We start from the raw sequence: 15,831 nt of genomic DNA on the forward strand, positions 1-15,831 counted from the left end.
ACGAAGAAGCAAGTTTAATTCGTCGTTTAGTGATAGACTAACATTTTCAGATTCGGATTGTATCAACTCATCTATTTCAGTTTCTTCATCAAATCTAAACAATCGAGAAGCAAGACGACTAGCAAATATCAATGTTGCTTTTGTTGGAGTGTTTGAAGGATCTTTTAAACTCTTTAAAAGATTCACAACATTCTTGTTCAATCTTTCATCAGTACGGATTTTCAAGTTATTGTACAATTCTTCACTGATTTTGCTGTTGATCATTGACAATTTTTTAAACATTAACTCCAAAATTATTTCAGCACTTGCTAATATTGCATCCTCCTGACTTAAACGTTGAACTGCAAGTTTCATCGGTTCCATAGCATCATAAAGATTACGAAGAGCAATAAAATCAATTGAATCCAAAATGTGTGTCGCATTGAACTCAAATAAAGTCTCTCGAATTGCCATTTCAGTCTTAATAATTGAGTCCAACATGGTTGGAATTGAATTCCAGCGAGTTTTTACATCAAGATGTAGTTCAATTTTAACGTCCTGTTAAAGCTTTCACTTTACTCAAAAAAATGTTGTTGCGAAGTGTTGAATTTTTTATGAATTTGACAAGCTTTCGAGAATTTTAAAGCAAATCGTGATAACTAATTTCAGATTGTTCAATGTCGTCATCATTTAGCAAATCAAGGCAATCATCAAAGCAATCACTTTCATCAGATTCATCGCTATCAAAATAGCATTCCTCAATTTCATTCTCTTTCTTATATAAAGTATCGCAGACACCCAAATGTAGAGCATGGTTTAGGCAAAACTGGCCGATTATATCCACAAGTCTAATGAATTTTTTATTCACTGCTGCTCCATCCTGAGTTGAGCCAACAATATCTTTGTTCATGTCAATTCCAAATTCAGTTAAATGTTGTTTCATAGCGACAACCATGTCTTCAGCAGAACAAGATCCAACAATGCGAACAAGACCAGTTTTAATAGTGACTTTATCATCGCTGCTGTGTACATTAATTCCAAAGAATCGTCTTCCTCTTATTGTTGTATATTCGTCTACGCACATACTGAATTTTGCTCCATTAGCAAGTTTTTCCTTAATTATTTCAACAACTTTTGCTTTCTTCTCGTTAAAATCTTCAATAATTAATTTCATGACATCACGTTCATTAGCTGGAAGTTTGTAACCATCTCGTGATACAGATTGACGAATATAATTGTTTCTAGTTATTGCTCTAATTGAAATACCATCAGTTGCCATATCTGTAACTATTTCTTTGAGGGATTTTCGATTGAAAAATTCAAAAATTGATTTTGTTCTTTTCTCTGCTGTTGGTTCTTCATTGGATGTGCCAGCTGCTGACCTTTCAAAATCAATTCCATGTGTCTTAAGATGTGCTTTCAATGTAGTTGTAGAATTTCCAGAACAGACAATGATTTTGTTGCATCGCGAGCATTGTCCTTCGAGAGATTTTGTTTTTGGATTTTTTCGTTTTGTAGCAAAATCCCATACTGACGACATTGCTGAAATATATAAGCATTGTTATTGTATTCTTAAATCAAATTAAAATGATTTAATACGTACTGTTAAATGTGTTACTTTTAAAAACACCCAAGATTTTACTTTCTTCTCTTTGAAAAACACAAGGAAAAACACTAACTTATCACCAATATGTAATATTTTTTAAACATGAAAAAGTCGTTAAAAACAGTAAAAACAGTTCTGAAAAAACAGCTGTTTACTGTTTTTCATTTTTGACCAAAAAACAGCTGTTTTACTGTTACTGTTAAACAGTAATGAAAAACCCTACTTGACTTCATGCAAACTAAAAATAATGATGTAACATATTTTAATTCAGATATATTAATTTGAAATTTGTTTTAAGTTTTGACCATTACAACAAATGCTCATAACATCAAACTCCAAACAGCTTGCGCACAAACAGAATATTAATATAATTAAATAATTTTTAAAAAATCACTTTACAGCTACTTTTATGACTAGTAGAACATAATAATAGTTCATTATATATATGTATATATATGTATATAAATAAAAGATAGCAAACATTTTTCTAGCATTTTCATTTTTTTTTTTTAAATACCCTAGTGGTGGTAAAACTTTTGATAGTGTTGATGGCAAAGTTGTTGATAGTGTAGTTGTTGAATGTATATTTTTGGTAAACTTGTTGGTATTTGTGAGTTAATAGAATTGCTGTCGTGTAAAATGTGATGTTATTACTGTTATTGTTGTTGCTCTTTTTCAAGTTTTCTAAATAGTGGGGATTAGTTTTTGCTACCTGGAACTCAGTTTTAATTCTTTATTAGCTAAAATATCAACAACATTTGCATTCATCTATGAACAAAAAGAATATAATGTACACACACAAAAAATAACACTTTATAAAAAACACTTTTGTGAAATAATTTTTCGATTAATTTCGTCAAGTATAAGAGAGAAAATTTCTTTTTTCTCTTCTGAAATGTAGTTCACTTTTTCTTGTTTGCGCTCTGACTTTTCATTATCTTTAATATCAAAACTGTCATTATTTTTTTGTTTCCTTATTATCGATGACATAAGTGATGGTGGAGACAGAAGACATCTTGCTTTTTTTGGCACATTTAAACTACCACAGTTTGACAATTTTTCCTAGTTTGTATGTATAAAAGAATAACAATATCAAAAAGGATTAAAGTGTTTTTCAATTTTTACTTTAATTTATATCAAATTAAAGTAAAATTTAGTATAAAAAATCATATATTTAAAATAAAATCATAATGAAAAATAACATTTATATAAAAAAAATTACCAATGCACTTTCATATATTTCTCTATTATCATTGTAGTCAATAGCAAGTTTTTTTTTTTGACGAGGACGAGTATCTCGCGAGCCTTTAGGACGACCGCGCTTCTTAACCTGAAATTTGTTTAAAGTTTATTTAATTTTCCATACACACACAAGCACAAAAAAGCAATCAAACTAAAATAAAAAGTAAAATGAATAAAAACAACTCTACAAACAAATTCACTGAATTAACAATTTAAAATAATTACAAATTTATTCTCCCATATCTTGTGTAATTCATTTGGTTGAATAGATTCCATACTTCTAAAAGCTAATTTTGGGTTTAACTCATCAGTAATTGTCTCTGTATGATGCTCAGAAATATTTGCTATCTCGAGTTGTAAGTTTTTTATTCTTAGTTTTTCTGCCTTTTTTCTCTGGTAATAGCTCATTTTATCTGATACTTTGCCATCTTTACGAGGTCGACCTACAGCACGCTTAGGCACATTTAGCTTTAAATGTTTGCGCGGTCTTCCAATTGGACGTTTTCCTAAATGATTAAATTCATTACCTCCAGTAAAAGAGACATCAATGTTTTTAACATGACTGCTTTTTTCTAAATTTTGTTCATTAAGGTTGACAGGTGGAGATGTAACATTTGACTCATTTTTCAAGGTGACATTTGTGTCACCTAATGGAGCAGTGAAAGGGTCATTTTTACTAAAACTTTGCTCTGTAGTTTCTGAAAAACTAAAGTTTTTATTACCTTCAACTTCCTTGTAGTCTTCAACTACAGTTGCATAAATCGAAGATTTTGAAGAAGAAATAGAAGAAGTTGGAGACACAAGGTCTTCTTTACTAGATTCGACACTAGTGTCGAGTGCAAATGATTCAAGCTTTTTATCATTAAGCATCTTTTCATTGTAGCTATCAACACTTGCTTTTTGCGCAGTTATCAAATTTTGATCGTAAAAGTCAAAAGACAAACCATATTTTATTTTTCTGATTCGTTTTGGTTTTGGGTACAACTTTTCACTACTAACTTCAATGCTGATCTCATTTGGAAAGTCAGTGATAGAAGCATTAAGTTTATTGTCTTTATTTGAAACTTGAAAACCTTCATTATCAGATACTTCTGCATCAGAGTAAGCACCTAAGCTCGATTGGTAACCATCATTTAAAACTTTTGATCGCAGACGCTCAGGTGTCAATACAACTGGGGCTATAAAAACACTAATGAACTTTATGTTGAAGAAGATTCTCTTGTTATCTTAATAAAAAAAAAATATGACATACATACTTTCCTTGAGAATACTTTTCCACTTGGAAACAAATTCACTTCCACAAGCACATTTTTTTTTAGCAACAGCATTCTAAAATAAACATATTAAAATTATTAAAGTTATACTTGTTTAAGTACAGTAGAAATACAATTGTTATTTTAAAGCAAAAACATCCTAAGAAACATGAGGCAGAAATTAAAAAAAAAAAAAAAAGAAATAAAAAATATGGCCAGACTCAAATAATTTTGTACTGCTCTTAATGCGCACAGAGAATGATAAATAGTTAAGTTACATTATGAATTTCTTTCTTTTTTTTTAAATTAGAAATATAAACACTGCATGTTCTCTGTAGCAATGTTTAAAATAGCCTAAATAACTAAGAAACACTTAGGAAACATTTGAACCTCAAATTGAACAGATTTTCAATTTTCATTTGTTAAAAATATGTTTATTGCAAAGTGTAGTATTAATTTGTCAGCAAATAACTATTAAAGACTCTAAACTCTTCTTAAACTTTCTCTCACCACGCAAACACCAAATGATATTTTCACTAATCCAAATTCTGACAAAAAAATTTGGAAAAAAATGTATACGAATATATTTTGTTAAAATAAGTATATTATCATGTATAATATATATAATATATAATATAATTGTATATGAACATAATATTTACAGGTGAATAAAAAAAATTAATTAAAATATTTTTTCATGAGAAAATACTGTAAGATATAATTTTACTAGAATTTATTGTCGCTATTTGGAACCAAAATGGCAAAAATAAATTCTGAAAAATTTTCTCCAGCAAAAATATCTTCTATTAATGTAGCTTTGTTTGAACTGTAAAGCTTCTGGTGAAGGGTTTGTTCTTTTCGATTGGTCTGCTTATTTCTGCATTGCATACACCAATAAAAAATGTTGAAGATAGTTTTAGTATGCAATTGATTATTTGATTTGTTGCAATTTAACTACATTATCTCTGCAATTTAACTAAAATATTTCTGAAATATAAACAATTTAGCAATTATTTTTTCTAAATAAGATCTCTTAATAACACTAGTCAACAAAAAAACACTTTTTGGATGTAAATGAAAACTTTTGTCTAGTTATTGCCCTGATATCTTTATTTTTAAAAATTTGTATTGAACTTTAGTTATGCATTTATAAATTTTGAATCCATTTTTGTTTTACCCATCAGATATTGGACAGTTGGTTTCTATGGAGGTCAAACTCTAAATTATAGAATTTAGAGTTTGACCCCCATAGAAACCAACAATAGCATAGAGATTACCGACACATTCAATGACTGACATTTTGCATGCAATGATGCCACATTCACTCATATGGCTTGCTCCTTATCATACCTAAAATATTAAAAGTTAGATCCATTGGCTTGGATCTTATACTACTGACCTTGATAGCTTTAAATTTTTTATAATTTTCAATCTCTTACTTAAATAGATAGCTTAGTGACTTGTTTTTCATAAAAGCCTAATCACTTACTTTCATTCCTTGATTTAAGTTATGTCTCTGAACCTGGCTTGTTCTCAGTTTTTCCTCATTCTCTTTAAAGTGATTTAAATCATGATATAATCTCACTAGAACTTTTACACTTTTCTTTAACTTAAATGAGACATTGTATTTTTTACTACCATCTTTCTATCTTTACTGCGCATTATATGAAAATGGTGAGGCAAGGGTTATTAATTTTGACATATCAAAGGCTTCAATAAGATCAGGTATGCTATTCTTCTCAATTAGTTTACACATATGGTGTATCTAGATTTGCCTTATCATGTTCACATCATCATCATATTTATCCTATCATTGTACTTCTTATAACTATCTTAAGGCTGGCTGGAGTTCTTTTGTAAATTTTCTTCAGAATGGTTCTTGGGCTAATATTTTTAGTCTCTCTGTCAAAAATTGGAGTTTCTTTATAATCTCGGAAGACACTTTATTTCCTTTGCTATTTCAAATTAAAATTATTTCTTTAATTTTTTCAACAGAAACATCACTTTGGAGAAAAATTTTTTTTGCCATTGCAAGAATTTTATGGAAAAAAGTATTGTCTGTTACTAAGATCAAATATTCTCAGAATTCTAAACTCATATCTTATATCAGAAGTTAGACTCTAGGGACTTTTAGAAAATCTTCATCAGTGTCATTAGCCCTATCAAATGATGGTTAGCCATCATTTGATAATGCTACCCAGCAGTCAGGGCTGTCCCGGGAAGAGGGGCATAGGGGTTGTCTAGCCCCCTGACTAAATTAACTAGTTGGCATATTGGACACTGGAGTCAGCAAAATTGGATCTATAATCGGTAGTCGGCAAATGTCAGCTTTTTTTATTTATATTAGATCCTAGTTGGCAAAAAAAATGTTTGGCCTCTGTCGGAAAAAAGCAGATGTCACCCTCCTCCCTTTAAAATCTCTTTGGGATAGCCCTGCCAGCATTAACTAACATGTAGCTCTATGGGTGCCTGGGTACCCCAACAGCATTACTAGTGTGCTTAATCATTTTTTAATAGTTCTTACTTAAATAAGTTGCTTACAAAATTACTTAAATAACTGACTATATAATTACTAATACCTGAAAAATTATTTAAATAACTAACTAAAAAATTATTTACTGAAAGAAAAATTATCAAAAATATTTTCAAATCGAAAAACATACAAAAAAATATATATATATTTTAAAAAATCAGAAAAACTCTCAAAATATGTTTAACGTTATCAGAAAACCTTTTAAAAATATGAAAACTTGATCAGATAAAGTAACTCTCAACTTTTATAATAAAAAATTGAGCATGATTTGTAAACGATATACAAAATGAAATAATTACTGTATAAAATTTTAAACAAATGTTTAACTAAACATTGATTAACATCGTCAAACATTTATTTTTATTCCATCAAATACGCATCATAGTTTATTCAGTGGGTTAATAACAATTTTGAACTCAAAAAGATGAAGAATCTTTTTTTCCCTGCAGCAAATATATTATCTGATATAAAAGCTTCATTTAAAAACAAAAAAAAAGACAACTTAATTTTAGTTTAATTCATCAAGTGAAAAAAAGAATAATAATTTCTTACCAGTCTCCCACAGGCTAGACACTTTTTAGCAGACTTTAACTTATCAACTTTGTCCTCTGAAACTCCAACCTAAGCAATTTTACTTAAATTTTATACCTTCTTTTTAATAATGGTTGGTTTTTAATTTATGAATTTAAAACAATTTGTTAGTAATATAATTTTATAATAATTTTTTTTATATATTGTATTATATTGTAATAAAATACAACATTAATTATACAAACTTAAATAAACTTATTTACTATTTTAGAATAACTATATAATAGTTTTTAAAATAACTTTTACAACAAATGCACATAAAAAATAAATAAATAAAATCAAGTAAATAATTCATTTTTCTGCAATTAAAATTAAATTAAAAGATCTCTTTAAGAGTCTTTTTCAACTTTTAGGCTTTTAATTCATTAACTTTAAATAGATAAAACAAGTAATACAATAGTGTAAAATAAAAAAAATTTGAAAAAATATTCTAAATTGCTTGTGGTAAGCAACTTAAAATTTCAAAAATTTTAAAGAGTTTCAAAGATCAAAAAAAAAAAAAATTAAATTTTTTTTTTCTTCCAAAAAAGTATTTTCATATAAATATAAATATAAAATTTAAAATACTTGAATATTTTTTAAATACTAATAATTTAAATACTATCTTTTATTAATCTGGTGCTTATAAATAAGATATTTAATGTCTGTTTATAAATATCATAAATTGTCACATTAAAACATGTCAGTGTTTTTATTGAAAAGAAATTTTATATTAATTTAAATTTCATAATTTTATATTACTTTAATAAGTAATTTTTGGTAAAAGTTATGACTCTGTGAGGGAAAAACATTTTATTTTTTGGTTACAATTAAATTTATATTTATAAATTATTTAAAAAAAACTTCTAATAAAATAAAACAATTAGAAAACTCGATTATAAAAGAATACTTTCCAGGGGTGAATCTAGCATTTTTGTGTGTTTGAGATAACTTCCTAACATGGAGAAAACTCCATATTTATATGTTTATATGTCAAATAGCAATGCTTTGCAAAAAAATTGTGATGATTGGAGCCTGGGAACAAAAATGTCCCAAAATTTATGACGCTTCTACTTCAAATGTTAGCACAACAAATTGATAATACTTTTTTTTTTTTACTATTTTTAACTAAATTAATATTCATTAATAAATTTTATACAATAATCTTTTAGCGTTCAAAAATTATGACCATGTCAAGTTTGAACCTCCCTCAAATTGAGGGGTTACAAAGTTTTTTTGGTCACTATTTTTGAACGCTAAGAAATTATTTTAGGAAATTTACAATTTATCAATGAATACTAAATAAGTTAAATATAGTAAAAAAATATTTTATCAATTTGTTGCTGTCAGGTTTGGGGCAAGGGAATTTTAGGGCTTTTTTTTGTTTCCAGACTCTAATCATTGCAATTTTTTGCTAAGTATCTTTATTTGACATAAGTATAAACATATAAATGTTTTCAGTTTTGTCTATGTCTAAAAGTTATTTTTACTTATTTAAATATCCCCTAAAATAACTTTTTCAGAATATATTTGTTGATTAATTGTTAAATAATGAAAAAAAAAAAAAAAAAAAGGTGTGCATTTGAAACAAATTTTGCAAAAATTAACAAGCAGACTAAGAAACAACTGAACGCACATTTAGAACAGCATACTATATTGTTAAAAACAACAGACCCTACACTGACCATCTTAAACTCATTGATTTACAGTTAAGTGATGTTAATGCTGGCAGAGTGTTACACTCAAATGTTGTTTGTGGAGACAATTGATTTTATAAGTGAAAAATTGAGTTTATAAAAAAAAAGTATTATGCTACATTCAGAAATAACCCAGTCTGCTCAGTACCAATGAAAACACAAATTCATCCAGGAAAGCTTGTTTGATAATATACCTTCCTTATACATTTGGCGATTTTCCAACTAACATATTTGTTGAGTTATTAGAGTTTAATGAAGTCAATTCTGCAGAAATCGTAACTCAATTACTAAACTGTCTCAATCAGCATGAATAACTAGATTCCTATTTGTCCGACAATTTGCTAAAATTTTGTAGTAACAGTTACTCTGATATGACTAGATCAAATAATAGTTTTTTCAAACAATTGAAGCAGATATTTTCTCGGCTAGTTGGATGATATTGCTTGAATTATTGCCTTGAACTGGCTGTAAGTTATGCAGTTAAAGCATGCGTTGTGATTAAAAATTTCAAGTGCTTCATTGCTTTTTCACTCTTTTTGCTTAGTACAGCACTCTTCAAAAAACAAGAGATAGCTTTTTACAACAGCAGATGAAGTGTAAGTTTGTCTTCTTAAGATTGGAAGAGTTCTCATTACACAGTGGGTTGCTTCATCATTTTGAACTGTTAAAACCATTTTGCACAACTTTAAAGCTTTACATTAGCATTTCATAAATGCTTCATTTGATCCAACACTGCATTCAAAAGAGAGAACCAAATTTAAAAGCCTTGCACAAGGACTTGCAAGCGTGTTATTTCTTAAAACCTGCTATTAATGTATGATGGAGGAACTGAAATCTACTTCAAAAGTTCTTCAATTAAAAAACCTCACATTCGCAAAACACAATTCACGTTATTTCTTGTCTCATATCTATCTTCGATAGGAAAAAAATTGCTAGAGATCCCAAGATTTCTGAAGCCAAACTACTGTTGAAAATGGTATTTTTCAAGATGTGAATATATCAGAAGTAGAAATCAACTTTTAATTGATAAGGCCAAGTCATGCGTAGAATCTATTGATGAAAATCACAACTTGACCCAATTAGTGTGATGCCTTGAACCATATTCATGATTAAGAAATAAACTAAATGAAATACAAATTTCCAAAAAATTTTCAGATACTCTGAATGGATTACACAACTTTCTGCTTAACGATTTTTTCTTTAATAAAACATGAGTTTTGTGACTTCAAAGATCATTTTAATCGTGAAGAACATGCATCCGCTTTTTGTGATAATATTTTACAAACGCCAGAGCAATTTGCATTGTCAAGATTAAAACATCTGTGTTCTTCATCAATGATCATACCTGTAACCAATGCAGAATTTAACAGGGGGTTTTTAATCATGAATATCATCTGTTTTGAATTTCCTTAACTAAAAGAGTTCCAGCAAAAGGAGCATGCAAAAACATGGATGAAGGTAGATAGATGAACAGCTGATTGCAAGGAAGGACCATATAAAAAGCAAAATAAGTAAACTAAAATAAAATTATTTTGGAAATTGCTATAGTGTTTCAAAATGCTCATAAAACTTTATCAATATCTACTACTGCATTCAAAACTTATTTGTTATTGAACATAACTATTTCTTCTTTATGTTATTATGTTTCTGTTTAAACACCAGAAACTTTATTAGGTCATTTCAAAAGTTTTTTCCCTAATATAAGTATTTGACATAAGCAAATAATTGCGAACAGAAATTTTAATTTTGGTGAACACCTCGAATGACAGCAAAAATGCACCTAACAAAAATGCACTGACAGCAAAAATTAGAAAGACTGATTATGCACCCAAATGGGCTAATTCACATTCTTTTGAACAAACACTTTTTACTTTTTAACAAAGTTGATTTCTTATTCTATTTTAACCCCTGATTGTATATAAATATATTAAAAGACCATATTTAAAGCTGCACACAACCAGTTGCACACTGCACAAATTTAAAAAATTAATTTTAAGTTGCCTTAATTTTTTATTGATGAGCAGATATTTCTTATTTTAATTCATTTTACTTTTGTTTCAATAGCTCAACAACATAAGAAAAAGACATTGCAGTCATTAATAAACATCTTGCAGACAAATTGAAATCATTTTGTAATTATACTAGAAAAATAGTGAATTCCCTTACACAAGTGCTCTTTAAAAGTATTATTTTTGACTTATATAAAGTCTGATATTTCTAGCTTATCGAAGTGCATTATTAAACCAAAAATGTTTAAGAGAATTATAAAAAACTTCACGAATATGCTACTAATATTTGAAAAAACTGCTTTATGGTTGTACACTTTTCACTAAAATGAAAAATAATGTTTGAAACAAGAACTTTAAACCGCGAAATAAAATTATAAAAACTGTTTAAAAAAGGTAGTAGAAGACATTTTACTATCTAACATATCTCGTAGTTATTTAAATGGTTCATACCTTAAAAACACATAATAGCGTTTAAAACATTCAAAAAAGTAAAAATATTTTTTAGACATCTTTTATTCTTAAAATCTTTCTTTTTATGATAAAAAGTGTTGGTGTAACAATCCTAGTAATGCTTTTTGCTAATGCTAGCAATGCACTTGCTTTGTGTCTCATGTAATGATTTAATACCTACAATGTAAAAACTTTTCTAACTTTCTTTTTTTTAAGTAAAAAAAAAATGAAGAAAGATCTACTTTAGAGTGAAGCCGGTTTTATGTCCCTTCTGCAGTCCCTAGCTTGCCTTAGTGGAAAGAAAGAAAATACTTACAACAACAAAAAAAGAAAAGAAATGTAATTAGCTTTTTTCAAAAGGGTAAGTAATTATCTTCTAACTATAAATTTATGTCAATTGAAATTACATTAAAAATCATCATTAAAAAATAAAGAATTCTTATTTATAAACACTTCAATTAAAAATTAATAGTTTTTCTTAATACTAAAAAACTAATATAGTATGGTGAAAAAACTCTCTCAAAAAACTACTTAAAGTTTATTTACTTACTGTACAAAATGCCATACTTGAAACCACATGCAACTAACTGCATCTAAATGCAAATTGTTTTTAAGACATCTCTTATAACTTATGTTAAAGTAAATTTTATTATTAATTACTATTTAATTATTTATAAAATAAATCTGTTAATTAAAACATATCATATAAAAATTCCACATCAAACAAAATAATTCTGGAACAAACATTTTATTTATTTGATTTTAAGAAATTTGAGAAAAATGAAGATATTAAGCTTTTATTTTAACTACCAAGAAAATGGAGGTGTAATAAGGGGTGTTAAAGAGTAACCAAAATTTGCTTAACAATAATAACCAAAGTTGATGGTTAGTAATTGATCCCCAGTTCATTTTGATACCAAGATTTTTTTGAAATTTAAAAAAGTTTAAAATCAACACGTTAAGTGATCATGAACGTGGTCAGTTTCTTAACCAAACACTTATTACGATTTTTAGTAAAAGATCTAAGTTTTAATTAAAAATTAGTTTAAATGAACACAAAATTTAATCAAAAAGAATTTTATGATAAAGGGATTATAACTAACTATTTTAGTTAATGTTTATACAGTTCAATCAGTTGATTTTTTTATATGAAACTAACCAAAATGAGTTATAGAATTTTACAACATTTTGCATACAATTAAAATAATAATAAAAAAAACAAGCTTATAAAAAGGAAATTGAAAAAAAGGTACAGAAAATTAAACTAAAACTGATTTTAAAAAACATTTTTAAAAATATTTATACATCATGCGGTACAAAACTATTGCCTATTGAAACTAAATCTATGAAAATAGTTTTATTATGTATGCTGAAACCCCACTAAATATAACTCTTCCCTGTTGGAATTAAAACTCTTTATCAACCACTGTGCTTTACTCTACTGCAAAAATATAAATAGGCTTTTTATTTACTTATATATTTGCAGTAATTTAAAAGAACCTCTTTTTGTCATTAGGCTCTTGATTAAAATGCTTCAAAAGTCAGAATTAATTCAGACTGGTATGCTATGTCAATTGAATAAAACCTTATTTTTTCAAGAATGTTTGTAGTTTATTTATTGATAAAAGTTTTTTGAAATTTGAAGTGTAGAGAAGTGTAGAAAAGTTACAAGTGGTAGAATCTAAAAAAAAAAGACATCTATAACGGATGTCTATTGTAAAAGATTTACCTATGTTTATATCTGAACTCAATGTGTGAAATGATGTTGAAAGAGAACAGTTAAATTTATAAAAATTAGATCATTTGAATCATTTTTGTAATTATGCATGACAAAGAGACAGTTGATATTTTTTAGAAGATTCATTAATGAAAAGAGATTTTTCATTAATGAATCTTCTAAAAAATATCAACTGTAATTGATATTTTTTAGAAGATTCTTTTGAAAAGATAATTTTTACAGTTATAACAATAAAATTGCAAACAAATTTAAATGAAATTGTTTTTAAATAAACATCTGTTTATATTTGCATATTTAAAATTTATTTGTTGTTTATTAGTTTCTTGAAAATTATATTTAAATTTTTATAAATAGCAAATCAATGAACTGAATTAGGCTTACCAAACTGATAAACTAATAAACAGCTTCAGTTTCATTATATCCTTCATATAAAGTACATACATGATATATGACACTGTAAATGTTTATGATGAATATATAAAATATAACACTGCAAAATATTTTATTTATTTCTTATTGAACATACTGTGTATACATTAACATACTGTGTATACATTAACAAAATATTATTACATAGTTATTGTATGTATTTTTATATATATACATATGTAAAAATGTATGTATGTATGTATGTATGTATGTATGTATGTATGTATGTATGTATGTATGTATGTATGTATGTATGTATGTATGTATGTATGTATGTATGTATGTATGTATGTATGTATGTATGTATGTATGTATGTATGTATGTATGTACATGTATTATTATAATAATCATAATTTTTTATTATTCTTATTGTTATCACACACATATATATAACAATAATAACAATAATAAAAATAATAATAATAATAACAATAATAATAATAACAATAATAGTAATAATAACAATAACAATAATAACAACAACAATATTAATAATAGCAATAATAATAATAATAATAATGATGATATGTATATAACAATGATGCATGTATATATATACATGCATATACAACACACACACGCACGCACACACGCACGCACACACACACACAAACACATACACACACAGTCTGTGTGTGTATGTGTTTGTACAATAATATTATTAATAACAATAATCTGTCACAGATTATTGTTATTATTAATATTATTTTAATAATAATATTTATTGACCAATATATTGTTGACTTTTTTAAAAAGTTACTTTCAAGAAAACAGAGTAACCAACACTACTCTATAATAATTATTACTAAAATAATTAAGTTAAATATTATTTTTATAGTATTTTATAGTGTATTTTATACTTATAATTAAATCAAAAGTTACTTAAATAACAACACGTATTTCTCAATAAATTCGATTTTCATACAATGATATAAATTGTTTACTGAATCATTTTTAGAAGTTTTAATATTGATTCATAAAAAGAAAAGAAAACTATTTGCATTATTTTATCGATTTATATATGGAAAAATAACAATTCACTAAACAAAACACAGAAAATAACAAAGATAAAAATTAGGTTCTTACGTTTAAGTTACGTCACGAATTCATTCAAAAACGCGGTTCAGTTTTATTAACTTATTTATCAAAATCAATAAAATTATTCAAACTGAAACTATGCAATATTATTTATTATATCGCAGCAGTAAATCTCGTTTTTGATGCTCAAATTAGATAACGTACTCTCAAGTGCTTAATAAGGTGGGGTGAGAATAATGGGAGAAAAATTGGAAAATTTGTACAGATCTAATAAACATGTGTGGGGGTTCTTAATTAAAGTCTAGCTGGAAATTTTTTCTTAAATCTTATAAACAGTAGGTTGTATTTATAAAAGAGGATGGAGGTTGTAACCAAAACTCGCATTACATAATAGTTGTTTTATAAAAGTTTCAATAGAATTTGATCCTTTCACATAAGTTTTAAACTATGGCGAGGAATAGCATGTCCTTGGTAGTGTAACCAAGAGACCAAATCCCCTAGGGTTGGAGGGTTGAGATGCTTAAATATTTTTGTATTTTGAATCACATTTTCGTCCCCTAAAATAAAAAAAAGGTTCTCCATCTCTAAGATATTTTAGGACTTTCAGGTTTTGGTGGGGGTGGGAATGCATCCCCCCCCCCCCATCCCTCCTGGATCTATCACTGCTGTATGTGTTCAACAAAGTTACTGGACTTTTAGGTCTATTTGTAAAGTTAAGCAAGAATTTTATTTCTAAAATCAAAAACAATATTTATTTGGTATTCTAAACTGTCATTTTTCAAAAATGACCCCCTAAAAAGTTTAACGGTCCGGACCTGATGATGAGTAATCTAAAAAAAAAATTGTAGCAAATTTGAATTAGATCAGACAATCTAATATAAAATTACCCAGGTCAATGATTCCCTGATTTCATAACGCATAACAATTTAATACTTATTAGCGGTTAATTATAATAACAAAAATAAATTATTTTTCACGTGCTTTATGTAATTATTCAGTTAATTTAGACGTCGTCATCCGGTGAAAATTTATATATCAGTTCAGACATAATTAAAAAAATCGAAAATTTCACTTCACAAAGTAAATAATTATTTAATTATAAACATATAATAAATTATAGATTTTTATAATTTCGATTATTATTAAGGCTAATTCTAAATAAATTATTCTTTAAACAGTTATTAAATTAGTGTTATTAAATTCGGAATAAATAAAATTTATATATATAATTGGTTACTAGATACGGATGCCACGAACTCCCCCTGAATTTACAGTTTATTAAATAT

General features: G+C 26.9%; 1 protein-coding gene across 9 annotated transcripts; it reads right to left on the bottom strand.

The window, feature by feature from the left end:
* Positions 1-2,304: 2,304 nt before the first annotated feature.
* On the bottom strand, positions 2,305-14,707 carry LOC136092393 (uncharacterized). 9 transcript variants are annotated; one of them, XM_065820558.1, is made up of 8 exons: positions 14,594-14,707; positions 11,890-11,932; positions 7,166-7,234; positions 4,084-4,156; positions 3,550-4,005; positions 3,053-3,333; positions 2,808-2,915; positions 2,305-2,647 (listed from the first exon to the last, which is right to left on the bottom strand). In XM_065820558.1, the coding sequence occupies exons 2-8, from the start codon at positions 11,902-11,904 to the stop codon at positions 2,399-2,401; spliced, it is 1,251 nt and encodes a 416-aa protein (XP_065676630.1). In that variant the 5' UTR covers positions 11,905-11,932; positions 14,594-14,707; the 3' UTR covers positions 2,305-2,398. The 9 variants fall into 9 exon arrangements, with proteins under 9 accessions (XP_065676630.1, XP_065676629.1, XP_065676628.1 ...); XM_065820557.1 differs by lacking the exon at positions 14,594-14,707 and adding an exon at positions 13,459-13,629; XM_065820556.1 differs by lacking the exon at positions 14,594-14,707 and adding an exon at positions 13,459-13,629 and having other exon boundaries at positions 3,550-4,016; positions 4,080-4,156.
* Between the last annotated feature and the right edge of the window lie 1,124 nt (positions 14,708-15,831).

This window comes from Hydra vulgaris, chromosome 15, assembly GCF_038396675.1.
Source record: "Hydra vulgaris chromosome 15, alternate assembly HydraT2T_AEP".
Classification (NCBI taxonomy): domain Eukaryota; kingdom Metazoa; phylum Cnidaria; class Hydrozoa; order Anthoathecata; family Hydridae; genus Hydra; species Hydra vulgaris.

Bases quoted from the DNA above. Each gene is read 5' to 3' on its own strand.
- LOC136092393 (XM_065820551.1), bottom strand. The intron at 4,157-7,165 runs GTAAGAAATTAT...TGTTTATTTTAG, and splicing joins GTCTAGCCTGTGGGAGACTG to AATGCTGTTGCTAAAAAAAA. The intron at 2,648-2,807 runs GTAATTTTTTTT...CATACAAACTAG, and splicing joins AAATATATGAAAGTGCATTG to GAAAAATTGTCAAACTGTGG.